Source organism: Thamnophis sirtalis, unplaced genomic scaffold (assembly GCF_051295495.1).
Source record: "Thamnophis sirtalis isolate CommonGarterSnake01/CBP01778 unplaced genomic scaffold, rThaSir2_p1.2 scaffold_8, whole genome shotgun sequence".
Taxonomy (NCBI): Eukaryota; Metazoa; Chordata; class Lepidosauria; order Squamata; family Natricidae; genus Thamnophis; species Thamnophis sirtalis.
In genome coordinates this window covers 26251905-26267296 of record NW_028261388.1, presented here as the reverse complement: position 1 = coordinate 26267296, position 15392 = coordinate 26251905, and the positions used below count along the sequence as shown (strand labels likewise).

The following is a 15392-nucleotide window of genomic DNA, read 5'->3' as shown; positions in this document are numbered from 1 at the left end:
TCCTGTAACTTAGTTAACATTAGAATGTTTTGTCCTTTACAAAGTGTTCTTGGTCTTCTTGTCTTGTGATTTATCTTGAGATTATCTCAGGAGATGAAGAATGAGTATGTTCTGTACATTTGTTCCCAGACTGCACCTTGGAATGCTGTCAAGATCACTGTTAGATGTCATTAGCACCATCTAAGTAGTGTTCTGGGTATTGGAGATCATGAAATTATCCCATCAAAGTCTGTGCTGGACTGTGAGGAGAGCAAGCTTGCAGATTAAAAGTGTCTCCTCTCAAAGCAAAGGCTGAAAAAAAATCTTTTATCAGTTTCATGCATACTTTTGAGCATGATTTTTCCTTTGTCAGTGAAATATTGCCAATCTAGTAAACAGTACTAACCTTTTAAAGACAATAGAGGAAAGTTTACTTCTTCCTCCTCAGTCCTTATGTATGATGTGACCTTAGTACTACTGCTTCTTAGCCTACAAGGTTCATTTACATTCACATGAAAGGAAATAATTGCAAACATTCAGTGTTCACTGGTTGTTGTATCTCTTGTTGTAGATCTGCAGAAATGCAGATCTGTTGCATTTTTAACTGTCAAAGTAGTGTCATCAATATAGCTTATCGGTATTTCTTTTTCCTATTTTAAAATCACATTTCTTCTTCCCATTCAGCTCCCCTTAATACACATTCAGCATACAGTTTGAATTAATTAGAGTATACAGTCTTGTCTCACTTTTGCCTGTCCACACTGGCTTCCTGACCCATGTATACATTTTGCATAAGGTCAATGAGATATGAGCCGTGGTGGCCCAGTGGTTAGAATGCAGTACTGCAGGCTACTTCTGCTGACTTCCAGAGGCCAGTAATTTGGCAGTTCAAATCTTCACTGGGTCAAGGTTGACTCAGCTCTCCATCCTTCCGAGGTGGGTAGAATGGGGACCCAGGTTGTTGGGGCCAATAGGCTGACTCTGTTAGCTAAAGAGGGCTGTAAAGCACTGTGAAGTGGTATATAAGTCTAAGTGCTGTTGCTATTGTGGAACAATTACTGGAATTGCCCAGGTATTAACCGCCTTGATGGTACTCCCCCCAGTTTTATATTCCTTTCTAATCTCCTTCTTTACTTGGGGCTACCCCTGAAGAGTGCTCAAAGACTGCAGTTGGTCCAGAATGCAGCCGCGCGAGCGGTTAGGTTGGTAGGTAGAGGGCTAGAGAGAGAGAAGTACAGTAGATAGGTAGGAAGAGAATGCAGCCGCGCGAGCGATAATGGGTGTACCTAGATACACCCATGTTACACCTATCCTCTGTGAGCTGCACTGGCTCCCCATTTGTCTCCGGGCACGCTTCAAAGTGCTAGTTGTTACTTTTAAAGCCCTACATGGTTTAGGACCTGGTTACCTGAGAGACCACCTCCTGCCATTTACCTCCCAAAGACCGATAAGATCACACAGATTGGGCCTCCTCCAGGTGCCATTGGCGGGTCAATGTCGGCTGGCGACCCCCCGGGGAGGGCCTTCTCTGTTGCTGCTGCGGCCCTATGGAATGATCTCCTTGTAGAGATCCGGACCTTCACTACTCTTCCGGCCTTCCGTAAAGCTACTAAGACCTGGCTGTTCCGGCAGGCCTGGGGCTGTTGATCAGCATCCAGCCCCATTTTAAGTGGTATGTATGTTGTGTAATTTTAAATAACTATATTTCTATTTTTAATTTTTATATTCCCTGGTTGTCTGTAAGCCACCCAGAGTCCCCCTGGGAGTGGGCGGCATACAAATGCTAATAAACTTAAACCTAAACTTAAACTTACTTCAGTGTGCTTGATGTTGTCAGCTTGAAGGCTATCAGGTAGCTATAGTGGTCATTTTCATTCAGACTCTTGGTGTTATTTCCATGGGGCATTTTGATTCCTTTAATTTTCATTAGTGTTATAGATATTATTATTGTTGTAATGTCAAACCACTTCCCATATTTTATCAAGTGAACTAAATGAACATGTCCATGTAATCACCAAGGGTTGAATTTCATTCAAGGGAATTTTTACCTTTCCAAATGAACACGATTAATAGCTTCAAAACACTTTTTTTCCATGAATATAATAGCAACTTTAAAAAAAGGTGTCCCTACTTTAGCCAAAAGGAAATGCATGCCTATAAAATGTCTGTTTATAGTATTCCCTAGATAAGGAATTTCTAGCTCACTTTCAGCATATAATAAGTACTAATAATTCTCCCCATTATCAGCATTTCACTTCTCCAATGCTTCCTATATTATTTCTAGTTCTTCCGTTTTGCTGGAGAACTGTCACCTAATACTGATTAATTACAGTAGAGATTAAATTGCTTTATCTTGAGATGAGAAAAGGAGAATTTGAACTTGAGAAATCCATGTAGGTTAAACCAAACTATTAAATAAAGTCTTTCTCCACCATTTCTCCCTAAGACATAATACCATGTTTCCCTGAAAATAAGACAGAGTCTTATTTTCTCTTGACCCTTGAAATAAGCACTTGGCCTTATTTTTGGGGAGGTCTTATTATTTTTGAGGTGCAGGAGGCGGCGAACGTGGTCACCTCATGGCTGCTACCGTGTTGCAATATTTTTGGGAGGGCTTATTTTCAGAGGAGGGCTTATTTTCAGGGAAACAGGGTACCAGTTTTCAATTTGTTGGCAAATTTCATTACCACGCCTGTTTAAAACTGTTCAAAAGCAAAGGAGATATACAAAGCTAACCAATTTTTTCCTTTTGAAGATGTTTATTAAAATTGTCCTTAGTTTATGATAAAAACTACAATACTGAGTCCTTGTAATACAATATACCTACAGATCAGAAGATCATCTAAAAATAGTTTTAGCAGCAGATTAGACACATGACCTGCAGTGCCCTATAAAAATAACAAATTGGCCAGATCAACTCTATTGATCAGGAGGCAAGTGCTTCAGCTTCTGTGTTTTTCTGGGCATGCTGCAATTCATTGTAGAGGTAGAACAGTTGGTGGCTCCAGGAGGGAAACTTGCATATATCTGTAAAGAAGGAAGCCACTTATTACTGATCCCAAGTTGACTATGACAGTCTCTTAAGCTCCAGCACTCTATATCAGTGGTTTGATCGCAGAAATCAGGGCTGTATAGGACATCACTTGCCATCTCTGGAATGTGCATCAGACCATCCACAAACAGAATCATAGCACCTGTATGAATTGCTTTAAAGCAGCTGCATCTTTTACAGGCCCAAACACAGTCCCAGGAAAACACATGGTTTTATTGCAGAATTCCACACAGGAATAAATGTTGGAAGATGTATGCTTCTGAATTGCGGGTATTCTGACATTCCCAAATTATATTCTGTCTGCAAGAGTTAGTTATTTTTTGGAACTGATGCTTATTATATTGCTTTAGGATATTGATCTATTACCTAAAATGATGCTGTATTTTGAATATATATCACTCGGAGAATACTCAAGGAAGAAATGAAAGTAATTTTTCAGATTCCTATAATTAATTTCAAGGTATATGAATATCAGTAGGTAATGTATCCCAAAGGTGTCTTCAATAAGTATATAATGAGGGAGTTTTATTACCTTGAATAACTAGAGGTGACTTATCAGCAGAAATACAATGAGTTTAGCAAAATAAAAATCCATGCATGTGAATATATCACCCATATACTGTGTGAAATGGATATATGCAGTCAGCTCAGTGTTGTCAGTCTGAATAGATGGGACAAGCAACCTAAGAACTCCAATTTATATTATGTTAGATAGGTATAAGGTAATGGTAAAGGATAAAGGAAACTTTGGTCCAACAACATCGTTTGAAAAGGCCATCTCCTGTGTTACCCCCCTACCCCTCTCTCTAGTTTTTGAGTTCTAGATTGCTTCCATCTTTCCAAATTTGGCATTACGGGCTGACATGGTGATTAGAAGGACAAGATGCAGCTGCTGACCCAAGAACTTACTTAGTCAGCTTGTATTTTTCCCTTATTGCTTGCTGCTGTCGATGAGGCGCATCGAGGCATGCTTTGTGCAGGTCACTTAGGCAAGGCACAATCTCACTCAGTGAGTATCCAGTGAAAGCAGCAAGAGTTTCTGGCTGCTCATGAGAAGACAGAGTTACAGCTTCAGTACTACAAATAAATTCAGAGAGACAAGAAAGGACCTGGAAAGAAACTTATGCTGAATCAGCTATTAAGTTAGGACAGACTTTGTACAACTCAGCAGCCTTACCTCAAAATATTATACAGGGATCCTGAAAGAAATCAATTCAAGCTGCTCATATAGGCAAAAAGCTTTGCGCAGTTTTGAAGAGCTCACATTATTTATCCCATTTATAATTATGAAACCTCCGTCATATCCTACCATATTGTCAGTTTTGGCAGGGCTTTTCTAGTAAGCAAAAATTTAACTTCTAATCTTGATTGGCTTAATTAATTAAACACAGTTCATATAACCCCTCTTTCAAGATTTAATAATTTTCTCAATCACATTTAAGCATTATAACTTGATTTTTAAAGTGTTTATCTGGAAGGAAATTTCTGAAGATTTTTATGCTCTACATAATGGGAACATTCTCATGATATAAAACTGAAGAAGCCCATCACAGAGTTGTATCGCTAGGACTGTTTTCAGAACAAACGGCTACTCCCAAGCTTTACTTCACCTCATTCCAGCAATGACAAATTCACATCTGCTCAGTTTGAGATAAAATCCTGAGCGAGGTGCCAAGATAAAGCCTGTGGTGCTGAAATAAACAGCTGTTGAGCCCAGGCTAAAATCTGTAAACATTCCTTTTAGAGGCATAGCCTAAATAACAAACATTGGAAATTGTTTTGTCATAGTACTGATCTTTTCATTGAAGTAGCCATTTCTGAAGTTAGTTGCTAAAAATTTTTTTTTAAAAAAACGCTGCTAAAGAAAACATAGCAAAACCTCCTTATTCTTTGTAGTTCATTCTTGAAAAATGCCCAGACATATTCAACCCCCTTTAAATTAAAATAAAAGTTTACCCAGAAATGCCGGTTCACAGTGTAGTTTGCTAGGCAATAAGCAGCTGCTGCCATTTGTGAGGGCAGATACTTCAGGAATGGATCTGCTTCAAGGAGGCTCAATTCTGCTATGTACTAAAAGAACAGAATATTTTTTTAAAAGAAGGAATATTAGGAAAGACAAAAGATATCAATATTACTAATGGTTTGGCCTATTTACGCTGATCTATCTGCTTTCTAAACAATGGAAAAGAACTTCCTTTCAACTTTGCCAAATTCTGTATTTACATGGTTATATTGTCTTTGACTGCTTGTACTTTTATTAAGTGATATCATTTTATTTCATATTCCTCTTCAATGGCTTCTGCAAGGAATTTATGGTTTGTTTGTTTTTTGCAAATGGTATTCTTGTCTCCTCCCCACTTATCTCTGTGGTGGGAAGAGAGATGAGGACAATTCTCACCATTCTGGTTCTGCCCCACTTCTTTCAAATTACCCCAAGGCACAAATATGAAATATATTGTACTAAGACCAATGGCATTTTAGGAATAATATGCAATAAATGGACAGGGTTAAAACTCTAATTAGATTTGTTTGAATTCAAATCCTAATAAATCCTATTTGATTTCAGTTTAAATTAAATTAGTTCAATGTAATAATATGTTCCTTGTGGTAATTCCATCTTCTGTAACATGATGAGTTCATAATTCAATAGCAATTTTGGGAAGAATTTTCACAGCCAAGGCTTTGAGAGTGGATAGAAATGCGTAGCTCTGTGCCTCTCTTTTGCAAATCTCTCCTTTCAGTAACGCAGACTTCCCCTGTCTTAGAAGTGCCAAGATTAACTCAGATACAACACACCTAGATAGAAATTCCACTGGTATCAATTTGTATTTTAAAAATGTAATTTCAACCTAACAGGTCAATATATATATTGAAAACAGATGCCACAGTGCAGATAGGTGGCTATTTGTTTTGTGGTCTAGATCAGTGGTTCCCAACTGGTAATCTGTGGACCACTGGTGGTCTGCAAGAAAATTTTGGTGGTCCGCAGAAAAAATATTTGCATTTTTTAATTGCACTACTATTTTATCTTTTTTTTAAATTCATACTAGTGGTCCACTGGATTTAAAATTATGAATTTAGTGGTCCCTGTGGGCCGAAAGGTTGGTGACCCTTGGTCTGAATGTCCTTTAAATGCTTATAAAATAAAGAATAACCTATAAAGCCAAGAACTTACCTTCGCAAAGTTCTCCATCTTAAGACTTACACTGTGTCTTTGTAAATATTGAAGGAGGAACTGATTGACGGTTGGCACAGTTAAATCAAAAGCAAGTACTTTAAGAAGCAGGTGTTCCATTCGCAACAGTTGCTTTTTGGAATAAGTGTCATCTGTTATGTACACAAATTCTTCTACTTCTGGGGGATAGATTTCTTCATATTTCCTGGGGGGAAAAAGGGGACAGAAAAAATGATTGTATATCAAGTGGGTTTTCATCCAGTTAATCCATGATGACCACTCGGTGTAAGCATCACAATCTTTAAAATGTAAAATAAAAATGTACCTGAGCTACATTTTCATTACAGAGCAGATTTTACTTTTATTCATTTACTAATTTAATTCCTGCCTTTCAAATAGGAGCTCAATGTGATTATTTTCCCCCAACGTATTTTTTCCTACCAAAAACCCCACAAGATTGGTTGGGTTGTGTGTGTGAATAGCCCCAAGTTAGCTACTGGGTTCTAAGGCTGAGGATTGGCTAAACTTTCCTAGTTCAGTACTTTATCCACTTATACCTACTGTCATCCAATCATTTGTAACAGCTAAAATCTTTCACTCAACTCAGCTCGTTCACCTCATTATCTCTTACTCCTCAAAAGTTTTTTTTATTCATGATTCACTTTTACATTTTCTTATAAACATTTATGCATGAGTCTGTAATGTATTAATATCTAAGTAGTCTATATAACAAATACATTAATGTGTCAGTTAACATTATCGAATATTAAGGGATTATATAAATATAGACAAACTAGGGAATTTGATATTAAATTCTTACAGGCTTGTCTGCCATGTCTTCTAGGCATTTGCAGAAAAGCAAGATACAGGGAAGTAGGAACTATGCCTGCTAAGCAATCTGCATTCAAAACAGCTTTTCTTTTAATCCTACCCTGAGGACTTGTCAAAATCATCAAAATGTGCTTTTGTAAGGTAAAGTTGAAGTTAGGGTGCAGATCCAAAATGAGGATCCAATAACAGATTTCATCTCTAGCGTAGGATGGGCAGGAAGTGTTGTGGATGCAACTTCACTGCTTGCCAGACAGACTGAGATGTTCAAAATGCATTCATAAGAGAAATATACTATATCAGTGATGGCGGACATTTTTGGCATCTATTGCCGAAAAAGTCATGCGGAAATGTCGTGCGCACGCTTGTCAGGGCTGGGCTCCGGAAAAGCCGAACTTCCAGGTTCTAGTGCATGCGTGCCTGACGATTAGCTGGCTGGTGTGCATGCGTAGACCAGTTTTTGGCACTGCCACGCAGGCAAAGGGATTGTGCTCCGGAAAAGCTGAACCTCCAGGTTCTGGTCCACATGTGCACCCAACAATTAGCTGGCTGGCATGCATATGCACACCAATTTTTGGCACTGCCGGGCGCGTGAAGGACAGCTGATCGTCGTGCACGCTTGCACACCAGAAACCCAGAGACAAACAGGTAAGGCTGCATATGCCCTGCGACATGGCTTCATGTGTCACTTTGGGCACATGTGCCATAGGTTTGCCATCATAGTACTATATGCTGATGCATGAACACCAAGATAACTATCCCTTGCAAACTACTCTGAAACTCTTGATTGTTTTAAACCTTGGTTCAGAATAATAAAAGCTGGGAATGGAGGTTGGGAAAAACATGGAACCAAACTGGAAGCATGCTAATGCTTTGTTGTGTTTTTTTAGTCAGTTCTATCACCTTGATAAGCTAGCCAAGAACAGTCACCTGCCACAGGTTGTCTTTTATTGAAACATACTTACGCAGCCAGGAGAATTGCTGCTGTTCCTACAAGTTGCAATTTTCCTCTGAGGACTGACATGCAAGAAAGAAATCTGTCCAAGTAGTTTACAGCAAGGTACAATGTCTCTGTCTGAAGCTTGTATTCTTCACCAACTTCTGCTAGCCAGTCTACTAAGATGGCACGCATCCCTGGGGTTATATCAGGCTGCTTCCTCATGTAGCATGGTCTGGGCCTGTATCTTACCTACATACAAAGGGATTAGAATAAACAGAGGAATGTATCTTCCACACATAATGCACTAAGCCAAATACAGTATGTTTGACTTGGCTTTGGTTTAATGTGCTACAAGATGTCAACAATTGAGACACTCAGTATACAGTCTGTGACCTAATGTGACCTATATTCTATCAGGAAAGTTATCTATGAATGTTCCAAGTTGCTCCAAGAATGCTGGCTGATGGAGCCATTGGGCAAGAAATGAAAGTTTACTCTTCCACCTCCCCTTACCAGGTTTGGGGCAGATATTAAGGACTTTTGAATTGAATGAAAAAACAAAAATGCTAATAATTGTGGCTCTCCGAATAACTATATCTAAAATAGTTTATTATAACTACCAATCATAGAACACAAAGATTGGAGAGAATCTTAGAATCTATGTAGTTCAATCCTCTGCCCAATGCAGAATTTTACCATGATAGCAACCCCAACAGATGACCATCTGACAGTGTCTGTCACTTCACAAGTCAATCTGTTCCACTATTGAACCGTCCTTACCATTATGGCATTTTTTCCTGATGTCTACTTTTTTGTAATTTAAGTCCCCTATTTCTTGCTGTGTCTTGTGGAACCACTCTGAATAATTCTATCTCATCTTGTCCATGATAAACTTAACATTTTTGAAAGCTATTCCAATCCTTAATTTTTTTCCCCTTCCAGGCCTTTCATCATTTTAGATGCTCTCATGAAGACACCTTCAGATTGCCAATGTGCTTCCTAGAATGGGTTGATGGCCTAGTGTTTTAGTTGTGATCTGACCAACATAGAAAAGAGAGAAATGATGACTTGTGTTGATCCTGGCAGGATGCTTCTGTTAGTATATTTGGAAATCTAGGATTGCATTTGCTTTTTTTGAACCTCACTCACATAACTGGTTCATATTTAGATTGTGGCCAAGGCAGCCAATTACTTCTTTATATGCACTAGAGCAGGGATGTCAAACTGGATTTCTTTGAGGGCCAGATCAGCATTGTAGTTCTCCTCTGCAGGCTGGCCGGGGAGGGAGAACGGATGCCTTCTGCAGCACCTGCTGGGCAAAATGGGACACGGTGGGCCGTGCACACCCACCCCATTTTCAGCCTGGACAGCTAACTTTCACTAATTTTGAAATAGCAGATTCCTCTAAATATTGAAAGGTTTTATAAGTTGAATGATAAAATGAGGCAGAAACTACACCAAGTGAAAATTTTGGAAGTAGTGCACCAATATTCTTGGAGAGCTGCAAATATATAAGTGTTGCCTTTAAGATAACAGAGCCAATCATGGCTAAAGAACAGGAGGATACACAATGGTTTGGCAAAGAGGGCTTCTGGGAAGCATTTATGATTAAGCCTAACAGTCTTCCCCACTTTGTTTTAAGAAAAGTAGGTTATCTCAATGTTTCATGCCCAATATAGGTCCAGAACATATTATAATCATTTTGGTATAGGAGTACACCAAAATGAGTTCTTTTAAAATTAAATCAAAACTATCCAAACCAACATGAAACCATCTGTAGCGCAGCCACAGAAGCATTTTGGTGTCTTGAAAATAAGAGAGTTACTGTCTTCTGTTAATTAGAATTTTTTTTGTCAGATATATGTTATCTAAATTGTTAAGATACACATTACCTTAATACAGAGAAAGGAAACAAAGAGTAATGTATAGTGGTAAAATTAAAAAAAAAAGTTTCTCAAAACTACTCCCCCCCCCCGAGTAATTCACAAATAGGGGGCCATAGAATTTAAACTATGCAGAGAGACAGCAGTGCACAAATGCACATAGAGCTATGCAAACAGTAGAGCTAAAATATCCTTTTAAAAACCATTCTTAGCAAGTTATGGGAATGTAAAATCAATAGCGTCAATCTTAAAGCTGTTCAGATAGAATGGGAAGAAGTTTGTGGGAATATTACACAATAAGGAAATCTTCTCCAAGAGGAGGTTTAAGAGACAGTCAAAAGGGAAGATTGGAATTCATGCAGTATATATGTTACATAGCCACTATCTACATAGTGAAAATGCAAGTCTGCTAAACCAGACAACTCGCAAATCGTCCATCTCGGGGATTGGGAATGGCGCATTCCTACAGGGCAATATTACACAGAGCTATAGCAAGTCTGTTTACTTTTTTTACTTACTTCGGCATCTCTTAAATAATTATGTATATCTTCTGCATATTCATCAATACTCATGTCCAATTCGTTATCCTCACAATCTTCATTTTGCAGAGACTTATCCACCAACATTGGAGACACTAGACCAGTAAAATATTCAAAAAGTACTCCTTAACATTCAAATGTTGCTTTAATAAGACGCAACAAATAACACAAGAAGTTAACATCTTTTCCCTATTAAATTAATGATTTGTTACCTGTACTTAAGTTCAACAGTAGATGAAGGTTAGGTTTTACTGTACTGGCCTCCGTTTCACACATACTATATTCCACTTCTTCTGCAGCTATAAAATCATTTTTGCTTCTCTCTTCCATTTTATTTATGTAAACAGTAACGCTTTTCTTGGATGATACAGAGGTTGGCATTAGATATTTGCCAGTCATAGGAAAAATATTTTCTGATCCTGATACTGGTCTCATCATGGAAAGTCCCTGAAAAAAAATACACTGAAGAAACTAGTTGGATAAGCAGCAAACATTTTAAACCAAACAGAAAAGAAGTCCAGTTGCAATGGCTGAACTTCCAGATAATGACTATAGTTCTTTATAAAAAAAATAAAAGCAGTACTATTCAGATCAGCCTTGGCCTTTAAATGTTGATGGACCACAATTCTGATCATCATTGACTGTAGATCATGCTGCATGGCTATGATGGGATCCAAATTCCATCAGCCCAAGATCAGAAGTAGCCACTTTAGATCATAGATCTGGTTCACTGTGATATAGGAAATGAACATTATTTCAGTTCTGAAGCTAACTCACAGGAAAATGCTGAATACTTTTTCTAGATAAAGCAGAGATGGATATTACAGATTTCTTAAATTACAATTGCATAAGAACACAAGGAAATCACTAGGCCAAACAATAAGTTTGATTACGTTTCATTTACTTCTTACAATTTAGTAAAAGAGTGTCTATGCTGAGAGTTTGAGTGGCTTACACTAACCAATTTCAAAGTAGAATCACAGTCACAGGTCTGGGAAGGACCTTGGAAGTTTTCTGGTCTAACACCCTGTCCAAGGCAGGAATCCTTATACCATCCCAGACAAATGAATGGCCAATGTTTTTTTGAAAACTTCCGCAATGGGGCACCCATAACGCTAGAGTGGAGGGACAAGCTTAACTGCTCTGCCAGGAAATTCTCCTTAATTCCAGGTAGGCTTTCTCTTTAAGAAGCTTCCACCCAATGCGTCTTCTCCTGCTTCAGCTACTTTAGAGAATATGTCATCTCAGGGCTCACTCCCTGAATTTTATCCAAAAGCTAATCATCAACCATGACAGCCCATGTTGTAATGGTGTCACATAAAGGAACTTTGGTATACATACCACAGGTGGCACCTCTGAAGCTTCTGAATAGGATAGCAACAGGTATAGTGAATTGTATGGGCATTAGCAAAGCACTCGATTCCAGGAGTGGCAACAGTTGGCACATAAGCCAACTGCATAACTGCACAAAAGGTTTCTTGAGAGTCAGAGGTGGGTTCCTACTGGTTTGCACCAGTTCGGTAGAACCAGTTCATCAAATCTACCGAACTGGTTAGAAGAGGTTCCACCAGTGGACCCGGAAAGCAGACCACACCTACAGAAGAGGTTCCAAAAATTTTTGAAACCCACCACTGTTGAGAGTGATCTCCTCTGCTGATCTAGCAAGAGTCACAAGTCTAAGAAGACCCTCAAGTTACATACCAGTTACATACCAGAATGGAGGACTATAATCCCATCCAGAACTAAAGCTGGACTATTTCTGAAATCAGTCAACCTTAAGATCCACAACCACTCTGTCTTATAGGATTTAAGTAACTTGTCTCCCTCCTCCCTATTTAACAGCCCTCATACACTAGGTCAAGACTTCTACCACATCACCTTCCTGTCCTGGAATGGAGATATACAGCTGCAGCCCCATCACATTCTCAACTATTTTCCCTGAAAAGCAAGGTTGGAAACTGGCCAGTAATTATCTAGAATAGCCAAGTCAAACAACAGTTTCTTAAGGAGAATGCACAACTACCTATTTCCAGATTGAACAGAGAATTCCCTCAATGAAGGTGACTTAACCACTGCCAGTGAATCAGGCACACACATTGACATCAAGATCAAAAAGCCATGAAGTACCAGAGGAATTACCCAGGAAATTTATTTGAAAAATCCCATATACAGATCATGATCTTGTACACAGATCAGTGGCTATTGTACTTCTGTATATTTTGGCTTTGCATATAAATCTAGCCTTTTCACCCAACTCTTTAAATTTCCTTCTATGCTTCCATGCTGTTTACAGTTTCTTCAATATTCAGACACAATTAATGTATCATCTCTCTTACTTATATAAATGTCCCCAAATAACTATATGCATTTTTTAAGGTTCACTGAGAAAGCAAGACTGAAGAATTAAAGTTCCAGTAGAGCAACTGTCTTTCCCAACCTGTATGTAATAAAGGAGAATGCTATTTCCTTATAAGGTAGAAAGTAACAACATAAGCACAAATACTCTTTAGGGTTACATTCCTCCAGAGTGTAATCTGAAAATCCTCCTGGACTCACAGCTCCTGCTCAAAAGCTGTGGGAACCATGTCCAAGATAACTTTTGCCCAAATACATCTTGGGTGCTAATTGTAACCTTTCATAGATTTGAAGGCACTGCTCGTGGTCACTCACGCCTTAGAGTCTACTGATTATTACTACAATGTCCAGCTTGTCCTTGAAAAGTATTCAAAAGCTTCAGCTGATCCTGCATAGCTAAGGGAAGCTTTCCTTCCTTGACATTATATATTTTGTGTGTGTGTGTGTGTGTGTGTGTGTGTGTGTGTGTGTGTGTGTGTCTTCCAAATCTGAGAACTGAAACTGAATATATTTTGGAAAGTTCTAAGGCTTAAAACAGAAACACTGAGCCACCATTCTTTTCCCTTCATCTCAGTCACCCAGACAACTGTTTATCCAAAATGCTTTCCAACTTACGTGGGAAGAAGATCTTAGACATTGTCCATTTTCTCTCAGCTCCCCAAGAATAACTCTGTGCTGGGAATTCTGACTGTCATGGGGTACAACTGGAAGTGGCAGGGCACCCCGGAGTCCAGCTTGTACCATCTCATCATCCTTGTTACTATGATACATTTCCTGCAAATCAGCAGCTGATACTGTGGGGGGAAAAATATCATCAATTATGTTTTCAAATCAACTTGCTACTCTCTTTGGCTTAGCACGTATAAGTGAAAATCTTGGAGCATGTGACATTTTCACAGGGTTTCCACAGCACTCCCATTATCTTCAGAACGAGAAACTGCATGCCAACAATCATTCAGCTAATTGCCCACTCCACCTGTACATTGGTTTTCAAATATTAGAACTGTATCCCTATCTATGATTGTCCTCAAATCCAGTAAGCTTTTGAAAGAAGATGGTAATGATAATATTAAAACTGTTCCCCCCAGGATAATTTTGTCATTTGAAAGCTATGCACTTCGATTGCCCGAAATGGCATATAGCTGAAGATCTTATGTGAACACCTAGTTGTAATTCTGTAAGGTACCTGCAGTATCTCTAATCTATTCAATTAACACAATAATATGAGTTTGCAAGATGTTAAACCATTACCTGACTAAATGGGCTAAGTTCACACACTTAAGTAAATTAATATATGGTAGACCAGTTTACAGTACAAGTGTGCTCTGCAAATATAGCTACATCCATAAAACCAAGTCTCCGTCAATCTCTTCCAAGAAAACAAGTCGAAATCCCATGATACTTAGGCTATATTCATGCGTCACAAAGCCACAATGTTTCCATTGAGTATAAATAAGCCCATTGAGCCAATAGGGCTTATTTACCAAATCATGGTTACAAAACTGCATAAATCCAGATGCTAGTTACCTAGGTCATGGGTCTCCAACCTTGACAACTTTAAGTCTGGTGAACTTCAACTCCCAAAGCTGGCTGGGGAATTCTGGGAGCTGAAGTCTTCCAGGCTTAAAATTGCCAAGGTTGGAGACCCCTGACCTAGAAGGTATGTCTAGTCCGTTGTTACTACTTAATTGTTGTTACTACTACAGGTAATTAAGACATTGGGAGTCCTGCAAGCTTGCTATGGGATAAAAAACATTTATTTAAGTATCCCAGAACAAGAGTTTGAAGGGGGGGGGGACCCCACATGATCTTATGTTACGGGTGAGCTCTGGAAGTTAACAGCAACAGAGTTGGAAAAGGTCTTGAAGGTCATCTAGTCCAAACCCCTGCTCACGCGGGAGACCTATACTAGGGATTCGATCCGCCGACCTTTCTGATCAACAAACTCAGCGCCTTAGCCACCTAGTAAGGAATAATTAATTTCAAAAGCAGAACAACTCCCCCCCCCCACGCCCCGCATCACATTCAGGGCGAGGGCAGGGGAGAGAGGGAGAGAGAGAGGAAGGAAGAAGGGAAGAGAGTTCAGGATGACTCGATTTGTTGGAACTACAACTCCAGGCAAATTGAAAAGGCGGGCAGGATGGGAGAAGGAGCGGTTCGCCCCGAGTGCTGAACCTTCCTTCCCCATTGCCCCTCGGCTGTTCTCTAAAAGATGCCGGGAGCAGCAACACCACCACCACCACCCGCAAGGACCTGGCGACAAGTTCCCCATTTCTTCTTGCAATACCCCCGCCGCTCCCCGCTCCTCTCCACCTGTAGCGAAAGGCGTTCCTTTAGGATTCCTTTAGTCCAGGCAAGGGAAACCAACGGAGTTAGACAAGGACTCAACGTAGCCTCGCCGGCCTCCCGTCCCAGCCTATATAGCCGATAGCCAATCAGCGGCCGACGACGCCGTACCGCCCAGTCCGCCGGCCCTTCGGCGTGCGCTCTAATTACTTTCAAGCCGCCCGCGTCTGTTGGGAACGGCCAGTTAGAGCCGGCGGTCGCCCGCCCGCCCGCTCTGCCGCTTGCATGCGGAGGGCAGCTCCCGTGGCAACCTGGGATCTCCATAGAGATGTCTCGCCTCTTGCCCGAAGGGGAA

At 39.8% G+C, this 15392-nt stretch overlaps 1 protein-coding gene across 1 annotated transcript; it reads right to left on the bottom strand.

Moving 5' to 3' along the window:
* Positions 1-2676: 2676 nt before the first annotated feature.
* Positions 2677-15155, bottom strand: CCNA1 (cyclin A1). Its single transcript, XM_087722089.1, has 9 exons — positions 15065-15155; positions 13367-13545; positions 10609-10843; positions 10376-10491; positions 8000-8223; positions 6207-6411; positions 4988-5101; positions 3941-4074; positions 2677-3006 (listed from the first exon to the last, which is right to left on the bottom strand). Exons 2-9 carry the CDS (start codon positions 13520-13522, stop codon positions 2955-2957), a joined length of 1236 nt encoding a protein of 411 aa, XP_087578215.1. The 5' UTR covers positions 13523-13545; positions 15065-15155; the 3' UTR covers positions 2677-2954.
* Between the last annotated feature and the right edge of the window lie 237 nt (positions 15156-15392).

What these genes read in the sequence shown, in the direction of transcription:
- CCNA1 (XM_087722089.1), bottom strand. Translation starts at nt 13,522, where the DNA reads ATGTATCATAGTAACAAGGATGATGAGATGGTACAAGCTGGACTCCGG. An exon ending in GTCTAAGATCTTCTTCCCAC is followed by an intron (nt 10,844 to 13,366) that starts GTAAGTTGGAAA and finishes ATTTTTTTTCAG; the next exon opens with GGACTTTCCATGATGAGACC. An exon ending in GCAGCAATTCTCCTGGCTGC is followed by an intron (nt 6,412 to 7,999) that starts GTAAGTATGTTT and finishes TTTTCCCCCCAG; the next exon opens with GAAATATGAAGAAATCTATC.